The 16,010-nt window shown below is 37.2% G+C and overlaps 1 protein-coding gene across 2 annotated transcripts in view; it reads left to right on the top strand.

The window, feature by feature from the left end:
- The window catches only part of BCO2 (beta-carotene oxygenase 2), a 108,008-nt gene that overhangs the window by 74,248 nt on the left and 17,750 nt on the right, over positions 1-16,010 (top strand). For both annotated transcript variants that reach the window (XM_060604710.3, XM_078432735.2), the window contains exons 4-9: positions 5,295-5,506; positions 5,711-5,826; positions 6,740-6,842; positions 12,122-12,250; positions 13,230-13,390; positions 14,551-14,718. In XM_060604710.3, coding sequence (XP_060460693.1) covers positions 5,295-5,506; positions 5,711-5,826; positions 6,740-6,842; positions 12,122-12,250; positions 13,230-13,390; positions 14,551-14,718 — 889 coding nt within the window. The remainder of the gene's footprint in view (positions 1-5,294; positions 5,507-5,710; positions 5,827-6,739; positions 6,843-12,121; positions 12,251-13,229; positions 13,391-14,550; positions 14,719-16,010) is intronic.

Raw genomic sequence — 16,010 nt, 5'->3', positions numbered from 1 at the left:
GCAGTGTGTTCCTCACCCCCAGCTATGTAAAAAGCCCTTAAGAAGTTACTTTAGATGCCTCCGGTGGAGTTGAGGATGAGGGGGCTGGGAGATTGGGAGGTAGTTTGGAGGTAGAGAAAAAGAAGGTAAATGAGCCGGCCTATGGATCCCCCTGGCCCTAATTAGCAAAGGTGTGCTTTTTTTCTGTTTGTATATCTGGATTTCAACAAGTTGTAATCTGAAAAAGGATTAGAAGGCAAACAGAAGCGGGAGAAGGAAGAGAAAAATGAAACTACTAGCCCAATCCCTAGACTGTAACAGCCTCTGAAAGCATATGGTGTTTCATCTGCTGCCCTGGTAAACTTTAGAACCAAGCAGCAGAGCTCCTCAGCGCCTAGGCTTGTGCTACAGGCCTCTTTTCAGATAAATGTCTTTGTGGGGGAGGTGGGTGGTGAATTGGCAGTCAGTACATTTTCATTTTCTTCTTTCCCTTTAGTGCCCTTGTCCCCCAACTCCCTTTCCTGCCAAATTGCTTTTTTTCTAGTTCACCTTACTTTTTGGGATGTTGGAAGATCCCAGGATTTGGAGTCAGCACTGAATTCAAATCTCTTTCCTGCCACTTACCAGCCATGTGACCCTGGCATGTTTTTATTCTGTACCTTGGTATTAATATTTATTCACAGGATCAGTCTGTGTGTGATAAATAATTATTAAAATAATATTTTATATTTATATATAAAATAAATTTTTATTTTTTAAATGTTTATTAATTTTTGAGAGAGAGATGGGGCGAGGGGCAGAGAGAGAGGGAAACAGAGGGTCCAAAGCAGGTTCTATGCTGACAGCAGAAAGCCCAATGCGGGGCTCGAATTCACAAACCAGGAGATCATGACCTGAGTCGAAGTCTGACGCCCAAGTGACTGAGCCACCCAGGTGTTCCTATATTTATTTCCTATATTTATTTTTATGTCTACAGGAAAGGATATGGTAAAGTGCTTAGCACAGTCCTGTCAGGTAGTTGCTCCTTCTGTCATATATAGTATTTTTTTTAATTACTTCTCTGTTGTCTCAGTAATCACTTTATGATATAGTTATTTATGTGCCTGTAAGCACTGGTCTTGGCACAAGCCTGGCAGATAGCAGGGGCTCAAGAAAAGTTGGCTGGTTTCAGTAAATGAATACATGGAATGATAGGGTCTAGTCTAGAAGGATCTTATGAAATGGAATCTAACAAGTTGAATATATTATTAGGTAGATGAAAAAATTTTTTATAAGTGCAAGGATGAAAGTGATGTGACTTAACAGCAGAATGTATTAAAAATTACTTAGGGGTTTTAGTTGATAGTTCAGTGTGAGTCAACAATATGAGGTGGTAACCAAAAATAAAGAAAAAAGAAAATAAAAGAACGTGAAGTCTCTTAAATGAGGAAACTGAGTGTCTGGTGTTATACCCAGAGTATTGTGTTTGAGACTATGTATTGTAGTTTTAGAGGTATTTAGATAAGAATAGCAATAATTATTGAAATTATTTTGTTTTTAGTGTTTTTTAAAAAAAATTACCGAAACAGAGAAACTACCAGCTAACATAATCAAGAAGAATAAGGGAGGAAGTACAAATATTCAAAACAGGAAATGGTAGTGGAAAGAAATCCATTGAAATAGATAAAATTTATGAGACTTTCTAGGCCTTTATGCAGATACATTTCAGAACCTTGTGAAATGGATAATTTTCTGGGAAAACACAGATTACCAAAATTCAAAGAGATAGCAGGTTTGAACAGAACAGGTTTTATAGAGGAAAAAGGGGTACTTGTTAATTATCTACCTTTCAAAAAAAGCACCAGGCCCAGATTTCTTCATAGAGAAATGCTACCAAACCTTCAAATATCAAATAGTCCTAAAGCTCTGTATATCATTTCAGAGAAAATGAAATAAGTATAATGTTCATTATCTACACATGATGCAGACAGTACAGAAAATTTATTTATTCATATTACTTATGAATATCAATGAAAAAATAAAAAATATATAGTGCTAATACAGTACAAAAATATTTTAATAACAAATAGAATCCAACACTATATAAAAATATAATTCACAATGGATTAATTTCAAGAGTGCAAAGTAGTTTCATTATTTGGAAATCCATTAATATATGCCATATTAATAGGCCTCAGGATAAATAGTCATAGGATTATCTCTATAAATGCTGACAAAACTTTTGTCAGAATTCAACATCCATTCCTCATAAAAATACTCAAGAAAACAGGACTTGATGGATACTTTGTTAATGTGATTTTATATACATACATACACATATATACACATACAGGTAAATATATGTACATCCAGTATATATGTAATAATATATTTATATATAAATATATGTATGTGGATATATATGTATATATACATGTGGATATAAAGGTATGTGTATATGTATATATACATATACATATAATACATTTTGTGTGTATGCGTGTATATATATACACATTTATATATTTATATATGTGTGTATATATGTATACATGCATACACAAACATATACATTTTACTCTTAATCTTAAAACCAGTGATATTAAAATGAGAAACACTACAGGTATTTTAAGATAGGAGCAAGGAAAGGATGTCCCCTATTCCACTGCTTTTCAACCAGATGTAACCAATACAGTCTGACTAAAGAAACTGATTAGAGGCCCAAAGATTAGTAGGGTAAGACTCTCTGTTTGCAGATGATATCCTAGTAAATCTGGGAGACCACACAGAATCAATGACAAAACCAATTCAAACAATAAAAGGTAAGGTAACAGGATGTAAAATTAACCTACTGAAATCAATAGCCTTCATATACACAAACGATAACTAGTTAGGGCACATAATGGTAGAAAAAACTTTTACAGTAGCAACAAAGAAGATTAAACATTCAGGAACTTAATAAGAAATGTGCAAACTTTAAAACACTCCTTGGGGTGCCTGGGTGGCTCAGTCTGTTGACGCTTGATTTTGGCTCAGATTGTGATCCTAGGGTCATAGGATAGAGCCCCATGTTGGGCCCTGCACTGAGCATGGAGCCTGCTTGAGATTCTCCGTCTCTGTCTCTCTCCCCCTGCCTTTTTCCCTTACTCTCATTCACTCACTCACTCTCTCTCTAAAATCACAAGACTCCTAAAAGACGCAATCAAGCAAATGAGAAAACATCCTGTGTTCTTGAATAGGATAATTCAACATCATAAAGATGTCAGTATTCCCTAAGTTAATTTTAAAATTTAATACAATCTTTAAAATTCCAACAAGCTTTTAAAGGAAATTAGATCAATACTAAAGTTTATATGGAAAAATAAATATGCAAGTATAGTCAAGAAAACATGAAAAAAAGAAGATTTTTCAGTGAAGGGACTAGCCTTTTCAGACATTAAAAAATACTATAAACACTCTATGATTAAAAAACATTGTGATAGGGGCGCCTGGGTGGCGCAGTCGGTTAAGCGTCCGACTTCAGCCAGGTCACGATCTCACGGTCCGTGAGTTCGAGCCCCGCGTCAGGCTCTGGGCTGATGGCTCAGAGCCTGGAGCCTGTTTCCGATTCTGTGTCTCCCTCTCTCTCTGTCCCTCCCCCGTTCATGCTCTGTCTCTCTCTGTCCCAAAAATAAATAAACGTTGAAAAAAAAAAAAAAAAAAAAAAAACATTGTGATATCAGTACATAAATAAATAAACAAGTGATATAGAATAGAAAGCCAAGAAATAAACCCAAGAACTAATGGAAATTTAATTTATTATAAGATGACATCTCAAATCACTGGGCAAAGAGAGTCTTGTTTTACTTTTAATTTTATTTCCTGCATTTTTTTATTGTAGTAAACAACATGTAATGTAAAATTTACCATCTTAGCCATCTTTAGAGGTAAAGGTTAGTGTTAAGTTTATTCACATTGTTGTGGAACAGATCTTCAGAATTTTTTCAGCCTGCAGAACTGAAACTCTACCTTTTTGTGTGTGTGACTAGATTGTTTTGTTTATAATAATGTCCTCAAAGTTCTTCTGTGTTGTAGCATGTGACAGAATTTCCTTTCCTTCCTTTTTAATGGACACTAGGTTGTCCATTTTTTTATTATCATAAATAATGCTGCTATAAACACAGGTATACAAATATTTCTTTGATTCCTTGCTTCCAGGGCCATTGCATTTTAACACAATGGTGTTAGCCTTGCTTATCTGTGCTGAAGACATACTAAGCATTCAGCATATTAAGCACATGAAAGAAAAGACTGTATGATGTGAAACTCTTTTAAAAGCAAAGCCACTGGGGCTTCTGGGTGACTCAGTTGGTTGAGTGTCCGACTTTGGCTTCAGGTCATGATCTCACAGTTTGTGAGTTCTAGCCCCACATCAGGCTCTGTGCTGACAGCTCAGAGCCTGGAGCCTGCTTCAGATTCTGTGTCTCCCCCCCTGTCTCTGCCCCTCCCTTGTTCGTGCTCTGTTTCTCTCTCAAAAACAAACAAACATTAAAAAAAAAAGAATTGTTTAAAAGCAAAGCTATAAACTTTTCCTTATGGTTTTTTGATGTTCCATTATTTAAAAAAATTTTTTTTAACATACGCATGTTTGAGAGTGAGAGAAACAGAGTATGAGTGGGGGAGGGGCAGAGAGAGTGGGAGACACGGAATCTGAAGCAGGCTCCAGGGTCCGAGCTGTCAGGACAGAGCCCGATGTGGGGCTTGAACTCATGGGCCTCGAGATCATGACCTGAGCTGAAGTCGGACACTTAATTGACTGAGCCACCCAGGTGCCCCTATACTCCATTATTTAAATAGATAATTTCTACTGTAATCATACCTACCAAGATGATTAATAATCTTATTTGTTCTTTAGCATAATTCTGATAAATTTGAAAAATTTAAAGTAAATGGAAAACATAATATATACATAAGATATGAAGATTATTATTTCTTAAAGCTTAGGAACCCATTTTAACTTGGAGAATTTCAAGTATTTCATATCCTCTTATGCTATTTTCCTGGCTATAGGGTAAAAATCAGACTTATTTTAGGAGTCACCAGTTTGGAGTGTCATTTTCAACCTTCTAAGTGTGAGTTTTTTGACAGGGGAGTAAGGGTCAGAAGAATGTAAGTTGTTCTTCTCCGTTGGATTTCAGGATATACTCAAAAGGTGTCATCTCTTACTCAAGTTTTCAAACTAAACAGGTTTTGCTGGGAACCCATTCCAATTCCTTATCTCTATATTTGAAGGCATTCATTTGCCCCTGTGTTTTTCTTACTGATATTTGTCTTTCTGTTTTTGCTGCTGTCTGAAGGTACAATCACTGGTTTGATGGGATGGCTTTGCTTCACCAGTTCAGGATGGAGAAGGGCACAGTGACATATAGAAGCAAGTTCCTACAGAGTGATACTTATAAGGCCAATAGTGTTCATGATCGAATTGTGATCTCAGAATTTGGCACGCTGGCTGTCCCTGACCCCTGCAAGAATGTTTTTGAACGTTTCTTATCAAAGTTTGAAGTGCCTGGTAAGCAGCCTTTACTGTGCTCAGAATTTCTGGGTGATAGTGATGACTATTTAATTATGATGTATGTCAATCTATATAAATACATATCTTGAAGTAGAATTGTTTTCTTTTTTTTTGGTATAAGAGGATGTTTAAACTGTGTTCTTGCTCTGACTGTGCTACAGTAAGTTGTGGTGTTTAAGTAACTCTGGGATTTGGTTTCAGCAATAACTGACAACACCAATGTCAACTACGTGCAGTACAAGGGTGACTACTACCTTAGTACTGAGACCAACTTTATGAACAAAGTGGACATCAAAACTCTGGAAAAAATCGAAAAGGTAAAATATAGTTTAAGAAAATGAATAAGGATGCCTGGGTGGCTCAGTTGTTTAAGTGTTTGATTGGGTCAGGTCATGATCTCATGGTTTGTGGGTTCGAGCCCTGCCTCAGGCTCCCTGCTGTCAGCACGGAGCCTACTTCAGATCCTTTGTCTCCCTCTCTCTCTGCCCCTCCTCTGCGCTCTCTCTCTCAAAAATAAAAAATAATGAACATTTACAAAAATGAATAACATAGACCCTAAAATTTCATTCCTTTCCGAATACTTTTTAGAGTGGTCGTTATCTGAAGAAGAAATTGGAGCCTTTATGAAACAAAGAAAAAAAAGTTACCCACTGATTCAGGATATTACTCTGCACCTTCTGTCCTCAGTAGATCTAGGCCTGTGAGGTTGGTTTTCCTTAAAGATAATTCTAGATGTCTTCCTTAGTCCTAATATCTGAAGGCTGTAGTAAAGGAAAAATACAATAGTACAGATTTAAGTTGGCCATTTCATGTTCTTCCTAGCTACAGATAGAATTGGATTAGAGACTGTCTAGGCCCCTCCTGCATTCACCTAACACATTAACAAAAATTAAATTAAATTTGGACCAGAACTTTAATTCTTATTTTTTGAACTTTCCTGCAATCTTGGTGGGGGATGGGGAATCCTTACTGGATAATCATTTTTGTCCATTTGATGGTGGTGGTGGTGGTGGTGGTGGTGGTGGTGGTGGAGTTTTTATTTATTATTTAGTGTCAATTTCTTTAGAAGGAAAAATAATTTTGATTTCTTAGAGGTGAGACATTAGGGCTTAGACTATAGTTGTCATATCTTATTTTTAAGATATCTGACACATTCCTACTGTTGATAAATGTAAGTAGAGATCTTCCCATTTTAACATTTAAAAGTCTCTGATGGTCTTAAATTTGCAGGTAGACTGGAGGAAATTCATTGCTGTGAATGGAGCAACTGCACATCCTCACTATGATGCTGATGGAACAGCTTACAACATGGGGAACTCCTATGGGTCACATGGTAAAGTTGGGAAGGAGGTCTTTTTAAAAATAATTAGGAGTTAACTATCTCCCCAGTGTTCCATTATAGTTAAGGTGTAGACATAGGGAACTTTGTTTAAAAGGGTCAGAAGGAAATCTCCAAAGTTGCATAACTGAGCTGAAGGTACCTAATTTACTGTGTTCTATGGTCCTTTTGCACATATGCTTAGCAACTGATTTGCTATTTGACCTTTTCAGCATGACTTACATTTTTTATGTTCTGTTATGCTTTTTGGCTTACAGGCATTACAGGGATTTTCAGTATGTATTTCTCAAACTTGAATTAAAAAAAAAAATCACACTATAAGTACAAGAAATTTAGAATGGTACAGCAAACAGATGTGGGGAAAGTACGTTGTTCATTACATGGGAAAGGATTTATTTTTATTATGGGAAAAATACACTACAAGGTGAGTTAAGGTTATTGTGTTTTTGTATTTCCAGCCATTTACATCACATCTGTTTCCTGGTCATCCACAACTCCTTTTCCAACTGCCTACCAATCTGCTCCAGAAACTTCTAATAGCTAATAATGATAGCTAACATTTATTGAGTGCCTAGTATATCCTGGTGTTAAGCATTTTTCAATGTATTTTTTTAATTTAGTCCTTATAACGACTCTCTGAGAGAGGTACTATTACTGCCCCCCTTTTACAGACAAGGGCAGTGAATCTGGAGGCTGTGTAAGATACTTGGTTAGGCAAGTTTCTAGTGTGTAAGGCCAGTCTTGCCAGCAAGTCTGAATCACACCCAAAGTCACTCTGTTAGACTATCTTCGTAATTATTTATTACTGAGTACAGAAGACTCTCAGAGCATGCAAATTCATGTTCCTGTAACCTGAGTGCATGTCTCTCTGAAGAGAAATGGGTAGGTGTTTGATATTTCTGACTATCTGTCTTAACCTGTCCATCAGTCTATCATGTATAACCTGTGAAACCTTTGTATGGTTTAGCTTTTGTGTAGGTTAATGTGTGCCTCTGGTGAGTAATTGGCTTTGCAGGGTGTTTGTGTCTACTTCTCCATATTGACATAGGTGACTGTGTATTAAAATGCATAGTGCAGGTTTGTTTTTTACTGGCTCAAGTAGAGCTAGGTATCCTAAAACCTCATCACCCAGCTCTCTCTCCATATATATATGTATTTTTAATGTTTATTTCTTTGGGAGAGAGAGAGTGAGAGACAGAGTGTGAGCAGGAGAGGGGCAGAGAGAGAAGGAGACACAGACTCTGAAGGCTCCAGGCTCTTAGCTGTCAGCACAGAGCCCGACGTGGGGCTTGAACTCATGAACCACAAGATCATGACCTGAGCTGAAGTCAAGATGCTTAACTGACTGAGCCACCCAGGCGCTCCTCTATCCTCTTCTTTATTACCTGATCTTGAGTAGGAAATGTGTTCTTCAAGGCTGTTATAGGAAACAGCAAACATCCTTTTAGGTAAAATGTTTCAGGAAATGGGTAAACTAACTCCGCAGTTTTTTGTCCATCCATCTTTTTTGATCATTAAAAAAATTTCATTAAAAATGATATCTATTCTATATACTTCTCTGGTCTGTTTTTTATTCCCTTAACAATGTATTAAAGTATTATAATAATTATTTCTTATGTCAAGAAACATTTCCCAGAATCAGGCTGCATAGAATTCTCCTAAGTAGATGACCTATTTTAAAAACTATTTTCTTGTTAATTAAAATATGGTTGACAAAAAGTACATTTCCTAATAAATTAAGTCTATTAATCAAGTAGATAACTGGGTAACTAGTTCATAATATGATAGATACTGTTTAGCTTTTCTGAATTATATATTCTAAAATAAGTAGTCATTGGATCAGTGGTTCTTAGCCTTTAGTGTGCCTCAGAATGTTCTGGAATGCTTCCTAGCAATGTAGATTACTGGGCTTTATCTTCAGAGAGTTTGGTTCAGTAGACCTGAAAAAGGACCAAGAATCTGCATTTCAATCACCCCATTACCCCTTATCTTGGCACATTTTAACAAGGTCCCCACGTGATTTTGGTGCAAGTGACTCCTGGATCTTTGAGAAACCCTGCCACCAGTCATCAGGGGCTGTGGCTGTTCTTGGTACTTTGCCTCAGTCTATTATACAAAGTCCTGAAGAGTCTCCCAGAGTTAGATGCAGTGTTGGGCAGGTCATTCCTCTGGGCATTCCTTTGTTGGGTGTTTCCTGGGTATGTGTCTGTCTTGCTCATGGCTTCACAACTTGCAGTTAGAACAGTTCATTAATTAATACTGGTTAAATTTAGTGAGTTTTGTCACTTAATCTAACCACTGAGATGAGCAATTCTTTATCTTCTAATCTCAACTGAAACTGAATCTCCTCCCCCTCCCCCTCCCCCCTCTTTCCCCTCCCCTCCTCCTCCTCCTCCCCTCCTCCCCTTCCTCCTCCCTGTCTTCCTCCCCCTCTCCCCCTCCTCCTCCCTCTCTTCCTCCTCCCCCGCCCCCTCTCCTCCTCCTCCTCCTCCTCCTCCTCCTCCTCCTCCCCTTCCTTCTCCTCCTCCTCTTCGTCTTCCTCCTTCCTCGATTGTTCAGTTCAACCGGAGTTTTTGAACTGGAGCTCAAATGTACATGTAGCTGTAGAGAGGTTGTTTTTGGGAGAAATTTAGTGATTCTCATAATAAAGTGCTTGCTGGTAATTTCTGTCTTTAAGAAATAAAAAGCTTTTAACTGTTTAAGCATTTCCTTGCATTTTTAAAGTCTTTAAAAAATGAACAAAAGTCCTCTAAATAATCAATCCAAGTAGTTTTTAGTACTAATGAAATGTATGTAATCTGTTAGATAGTAATATGGTACTTTTGGAACTGTAGAACTGGTCTTTTATCGCTTTTATAACTCATCACTGTCTAAAGCATGATGTTTTATATACGATGGGTGCGCAGAACACATCTATATCCTAACTCAGACCCCTTCAGTATTTTATATCAATTGGATATAAAATTGATATAAAATACTCAGTGTTTTTACTAGGATGTCTAATAGGTGTTACAAAATTAACTTATTTAAAACCAGACTCCTGAACTTTTCCCCTAAATTTTCTCTGCCTAAAAGAGTCCCCATTTAAGCTGATGGTAACTTCATCCTTCCAGTTGCTCAGGATGATAATTTTGGAATCATCCTTCACATCTGTCTCTCACATCCATATCCAGTTGGTCAAAAAGCAATTGCAGCAGTGCCTTCAAAATAAATTTAAAAATCCAACCACCTCATATGACCTCCACTGCTGGCATTCTGGTTTGAGCCCACCATCCTCTCGCATGTGAATTGGTGTAATAGCTTCTTAACTGGTCTCTGGGCATCTACCCTTGCCCCATTTCAGTTTATTGTCAGCATATCAGCCAATTATCTTTTTAGCCCACCCACCTCATCTCAGACTTTTCTTGCTTACTCTGATAGGGCCTCACTGGCCTTCATGCTATTATTTGGACACTCCAGGCTTACTTTTGCCTGAGAATCTTTGCATTTATTCTTGTCTCTGCCTGGAATGTGTTTCTCCCAGATATCCTCAAGCCTCTCTTCCTCACCTCCTCTTGGTCTTTTCTAAAATGTCACTGTCTTAGTGAAGCCTTCTCAGATCACCCTATCAACAATTGCAAACAGTGGCCCCCATCCATATACACTTATTCTCAATCCCTATAGGTCTTATCATCATCCGATGCTTTATACTTTTACTTATTGGATGCTTTATTAGAATCTGAGCTTTGTAAAAGAAAAGGCTTGTGTACATTTGGACCCTGCTGTGTATAAGCGTCTGGAAGATAAACTTAGGACACTTAGAAGAGTGTTTGGAATATAGTTGACACTCAAGAAGTAATGGCTGAATAAATGAATAGAGAACAGAAGGGTTATCTTGTTCCAAAAGAAGCTGAGTGCTTGCAAAGTTATGTGTTACCCCAGTTTTTCAGGACCAGCATTGGCAATTCTAATACCAGAAATATAATTCAATATGACCTCAGTATTTCTTTATTCACTGAGCAATTTAAAACAATTTTTTAATGTTTATCTATTTTTGAGAGGTGGAGGAGGGGCAGAGAGAGAGGGAGACACAGAATCTGAAGGAGGCTCCAGGCTCCAAGCTCCGAGCTGTCAGCACAGAGCCCAATGCAGTGCTCACACTCATGAACTGCGAGCTCATTACCTGAGCCAGAGTTGGATGCTTAACCGATGAGCCACCCTGGTGCCCCTATTCCCTGAATAATTTAACAAACATAAGTTGTTAAGTAATCCATCAATAGCTATTTTTACTGTGCCTACTGAATGCTAAGTTCTTGCTTGGTACTGAGGATACAAAGATGAATTAGACACAATTCCTGCCCTTGAAGAGCTCACCAGTCTATTGGGAAGCAGATAAACAAGCACGAAATTATAGTGCAATAAGATAAGTGTATGACTGTACAGGATATAATCCGGGCATTGAGGAGAGGCACCAAATACCTTTGGGGTGGGGAGGAATCAGGGAGGGCTACTTGAGGAGTGGTTACCTGAGCTGGTTCTTGCAGAAGTAGTAAGATGAATAATTACATAAATGAAGGCAATTGCATGAATGCATTAAGAAAGGATAAGATGGGACTTGGAGTGACCCCAGGGATCCAGAGGACTGGAGAGGAGTTGCGTGTGGGGGCAAATGGAGATTGTAATTGTAGGGATTGGGGAATGGCGAGAGGGACAAGTAGAATTAGAGGATATTCTTGCCTGCTACCTGATCTTTTCCTATAAAGTAGAGAATGAGTTCATTTTTAGGGAGTGAGAGGGTAGTCTTTTGAGAGCATTAAAATGCAATAAACTTAGCTACTAATCATGAAAAAAAAATGCAATAAACCGTTGGTTGATTACTTTGTATGTATCATTTTAAAACCTTAGCTAATGACTTTCATAAAGTTAATATATTTTTTTTTTACCCAAGTCTTTGTTTGAAATAACCCTTTATGGGCACACCTGGGTGGCTCAGTTGGTTAAGCATCTGACTTCGGCTCAGGTCATGATCTCATGGTTCCTGAGTGAGTTCGAGCCCCACATTGGGATCTCTGCTGGTGGTGCAGAGCCTGCTTCAGATCCTGTCTCCCTCTCTCTGCCCCTCCCCCAGTTGTGCCTCACGCTCTCTCTCAAAAATAAATAAACATTAAAAAAAGAAATAACCCTTTATGAAATATGGATGTCATGCATATATTGCATAAATCTCTAATCCATGAGTGCAAGGGTTGTATTTTATTTTAGAATGTGTATAAATAAGACAGGACTTTGTTTTCCAGGTTCTTGCTATAATGTTATTCGAGTTCCTCCAGAGAAGGTGGATCTTGGGGAGACAATCCATGGAGCCCAGGTGATATGTTCTATTGCCTCTGCAGAGGGGATGAGACCTTCTTACTATCATAGCTTTGGTAAGCCCAAAGATAACACACATTACTTTTGGATGTGCCTTAAACGTCGCTGTAGCAGACAAGCTAGTGTTCGCATATACTGTGTTGATACCGCTTATCAAAATATGCTGATGAGACCAAGGTTGCATTTTAATGCCACTTCAGTTTATTTTGTTTAGTGACATACTTTTTATCCTGGCAATTACTAAAAAATTGACAACATCAAAAGTGAACCAGAATGTAAATTATGGACTTTGGGTGCATTTGATGGGTTGTCAGTTTGTCAGCTATTGCAAATGTACCAACCACTCTAGTGGGGGATGTTGATGATAGGGAGGCTGTGTGCGTGGGGGGACAGGGTATATGGTAAGTCTCTGTGCCTTCCCTTTAATTGTGTTACAAACCTGAAACTGCTCTACAAAAGTAAAGTCTTAATAGAGAAAAATTATTTGACCATAAAAAAAAATGGACAGAATTCAAAATTTTAGGTAACTTTAAAGCCATAGGTAATTGTTTCCATGAAAAGGTCTTGACTATGTTTTTTGGGGGGGAAATTCATATTCTGTTTGATAGCTTCGGCTTTTTCTCAGAATATTTATTTTCTGTATTCTAAACCTTTATAGCCAATCTGTTGCTGAATCTTAACCTTCAGGATAAATAGCAAAAGGATTACAGAAGAAACATCTTGATCACAAATGACACTTTAATATTATGCTTCTTCACTTGGTTCGTAAACTGACCAATTTAAAAAGAAAAATAAGGAAGATAAAAAGCAAGCTGTGAGCATTCAACCCAAGCTGTTCTGAGCAGTTCCCTTTTTTACGTAGGAACAAGAAATATGTAAGGCAAAGGTGGGAAGCAGTGGAGAATTATTTCTGCCTGGCTTTTGTTTAGGTTAGAAGTATTATGTCCTGGCATTCAGATAAATCCCCATAACCGTCACATTTCAGACAATTCTAATTTACTAAATCCCATTTTATTATTTGCTGGAACCTTTCAGGAATGACAAGGAACTACATAATCTTCATTGAACAGCCTCTAAAGATGAATTTGTGGAAAGTTGTCACTTCTAAAATCCGGGGAAAGTCCTTTGCAGATGGAATAAGCTGGGAACCCCAGTATAATACACGGTTTCATGTGGTGGATAAGCACACTGGACAGGTGGAGTATCTTTACTATGTTTGTTTTGAAAATGGACAAATCTGTATATGGTTGATTTTTTTTCTGTCACTGGGTATTGCTGGTATAAGACATTCGTAATCAAGGATATTACCTTCTTCCGTAGGTGGGGCTAGCTACTTATTAATGAGTACAGTGGGTTTTGCATATTAGAAAATTGTAAGGAATGGTTTTACTTTTAATTATCTGATTCAACTAAAATGGCATCTAAGAAACCTTAGCATATTAGCATGAATTTTTCCATGTCATAGTATTTGCTAAAGAGAATGTTGTTCACATAGAAGTCTTCTGTAACTTTTGCAATGATACTTTATTTGCTTGGTTCTATGACTTCTTGATATGTAAATATGATAATCCTACCAAAGTCCAAAGTGCGTTTGTTAAATATCTTTCTATACTCCTGTTTAGTAACACTATGGTATTTTGTCTTCTTTTTGTCTTTCTAAAGAGATGACATCCTAAATTTACTGTACCGTAATTTCATTACAAAAAATCCTATTTTGATAATAAGTACATTTTTCAAATAATCACTTAACTCATCATAAGCTACTTAATGGCAGTATTTTCTCTTTTTTTTTAATAGTTTTTTTAAAGTTTATTTATTTACTTTGAGAGAGAGAGAGAGAGAGAGAGAGAGAGCGCACCAGCAAGGGAGGAGCAGAGAGAGAGGGAGCTAGAGAATCCAAAGCAGTCTCTGCACTGTCAGTGCAGAGCCCAAGGGGCTCCATCTCCCAATCCACGAGATCTGACATGAGCCAAAACCAAGAATTGGACGCTTAACTTACTGGGCCACCCAGGTGCCTCAAAAGCAGTATTTTCTATTCAATCATGTAAGATAAAGTCTAGGATTTATTTATACCTCAAAACATTGGGCCCTATTTCATAAGGACTTTTAAGTTAGTTGTGACAGTTGATGGGTTTATATCAAATAGCCCCAGTTCATTGATTAATATGAAATGTGATGACCTAAGCAAGCAATGCTTAAATCAAAGTGTTTGCTTCTATGTTCCACATTCTACCTTTTATACTTACTAGGCCTGTCACTTAAAGGGGAGGAGGGAATCTTTTTAATTTAAACTTTGTGGATCTGTTCCTTGAAGAAAAAAAGAAAATATCTCTTTTTCTTTGTATTTTCCCTGCAGCTTCTTCCAGGGATGTACTACAGTAAACCTTTTGTTACTTTTCATCAAATCAATGCCTTTGAGGACCAGGGCTGTGTTGTAATTGATTTGTGCTGTCAAGATGATGGAAGAAGCCTAGAAGTTTACCAACTACAGAATCTCAGGAAAGTTGGGGAAGGGCTTGATCAGGTAAACATCTCTGATTTGTCAGAAGTTGTCAACATAATTTTGAACTAGCCAGGTTCTGGCTGTTTCTCTTGCTTCTTTGGCAGATAAGGAAGTAGAATGATTTTAAAGCATTGAAGGCACAGCTTTGTCATTTACTTATTTAATACTTAAAAACAATTTGAGTTACTTACTTAATACCTGATAAATTAAAAGCATATTAAAGAAAACAAAGAGATGTGTTTTGGAGCACTGTGTGATTAGTTCCTTATTACACTTGAGAACTAAACATACTTCAGTTTCCTGGAAGGGATGGCAAAATGGACTATAATATCTTAATTCTCTGATAAAAGAAGCTGTTTTGGTTCTTCCAGCTGAGGGCATTCACTTTTTCCCGATACTGAATCCAAGGTAAAAATTTCCTGGATTATGTAATGCAAATTGTTTCAGGCTGTAACTTTACTTAAAAATTTTTTTAAAACATTGATTTAATTGTATTTTATCTTTTAAGTTTACTTATTTATTTTGAGAGAGAGTAAGAGAGAGAGAGAGAGAATACATTCAGTCATGAGTTGGGGTGGAGCAGAGAGAATACTGAGCAGGCTCTGTGCTGTCAGCTTGGAGCCTGATGCAGGGCTCGAACTCATAAAATGTGAGATCATGTCTTGAGCTGAGATCAAGAGTCGGATACTTAACTAGACTGAGCCACCCAGGCACCCCTAAAGTTAACTTTTCTTACAAAGCTTACTTATTAGTTATTATAGCTGTCTGATAGGTCTTGATATCTGCAGTATAAGTCCTAGCTCTTTTCTTTTTAAAGATTGCCTGGGTTTTTCTTGGCCTTTTTGCATTTCCATAAGTTTAGAGTCAACATGTCAGTTTTTGCAAATTAAGAAAAAAACAAAATCTGATTGGAATCATGTTGCAACTACAGATCAATTTGAGGATAATTGATGTCTTTACAACAGTAACAAATGTTGAGTCTTCCAATCCATGAACATGGAATATCTTTCCATTTATTTGAGTCTTTTAAAAATTTCTCTCAGTAATGTTTATAAAGTTTTTGGTCAGGATATTGCATATCTTTTGTTAAATTTATCTGTAAGCATTCAGGTTTAGTTTTGAAACTATTATAAACGGTATATTTGATTAATTATTATTATTATTTTTAAAATATTTTATTTTTAAGTAATCTCTACACTCAATATGGGGTGTGAACCTACAATTCCAATATCAAGTGTTGCACACTCCAGTGACTGAGCCAGCAAGGCGTCCCAGTCTTTTCTTTTAATTGTAAGTGTTTTTATTCAAGTGTA

The sequence above is a fragment of the Panthera onca genome, chromosome D1, assembly GCF_046562875.1.
Source record: "Panthera onca isolate mPanOnc1 chromosome D1, mPanOnc1 haplotype 2, whole genome shotgun sequence".
In the NCBI taxonomy this organism is placed as follows: Eukaryota; Metazoa; Chordata; class Mammalia; order Carnivora; family Felidae; genus Panthera; species Panthera onca.
This window is presented reverse-complemented; position numbering and strand designations above follow the sequence as displayed.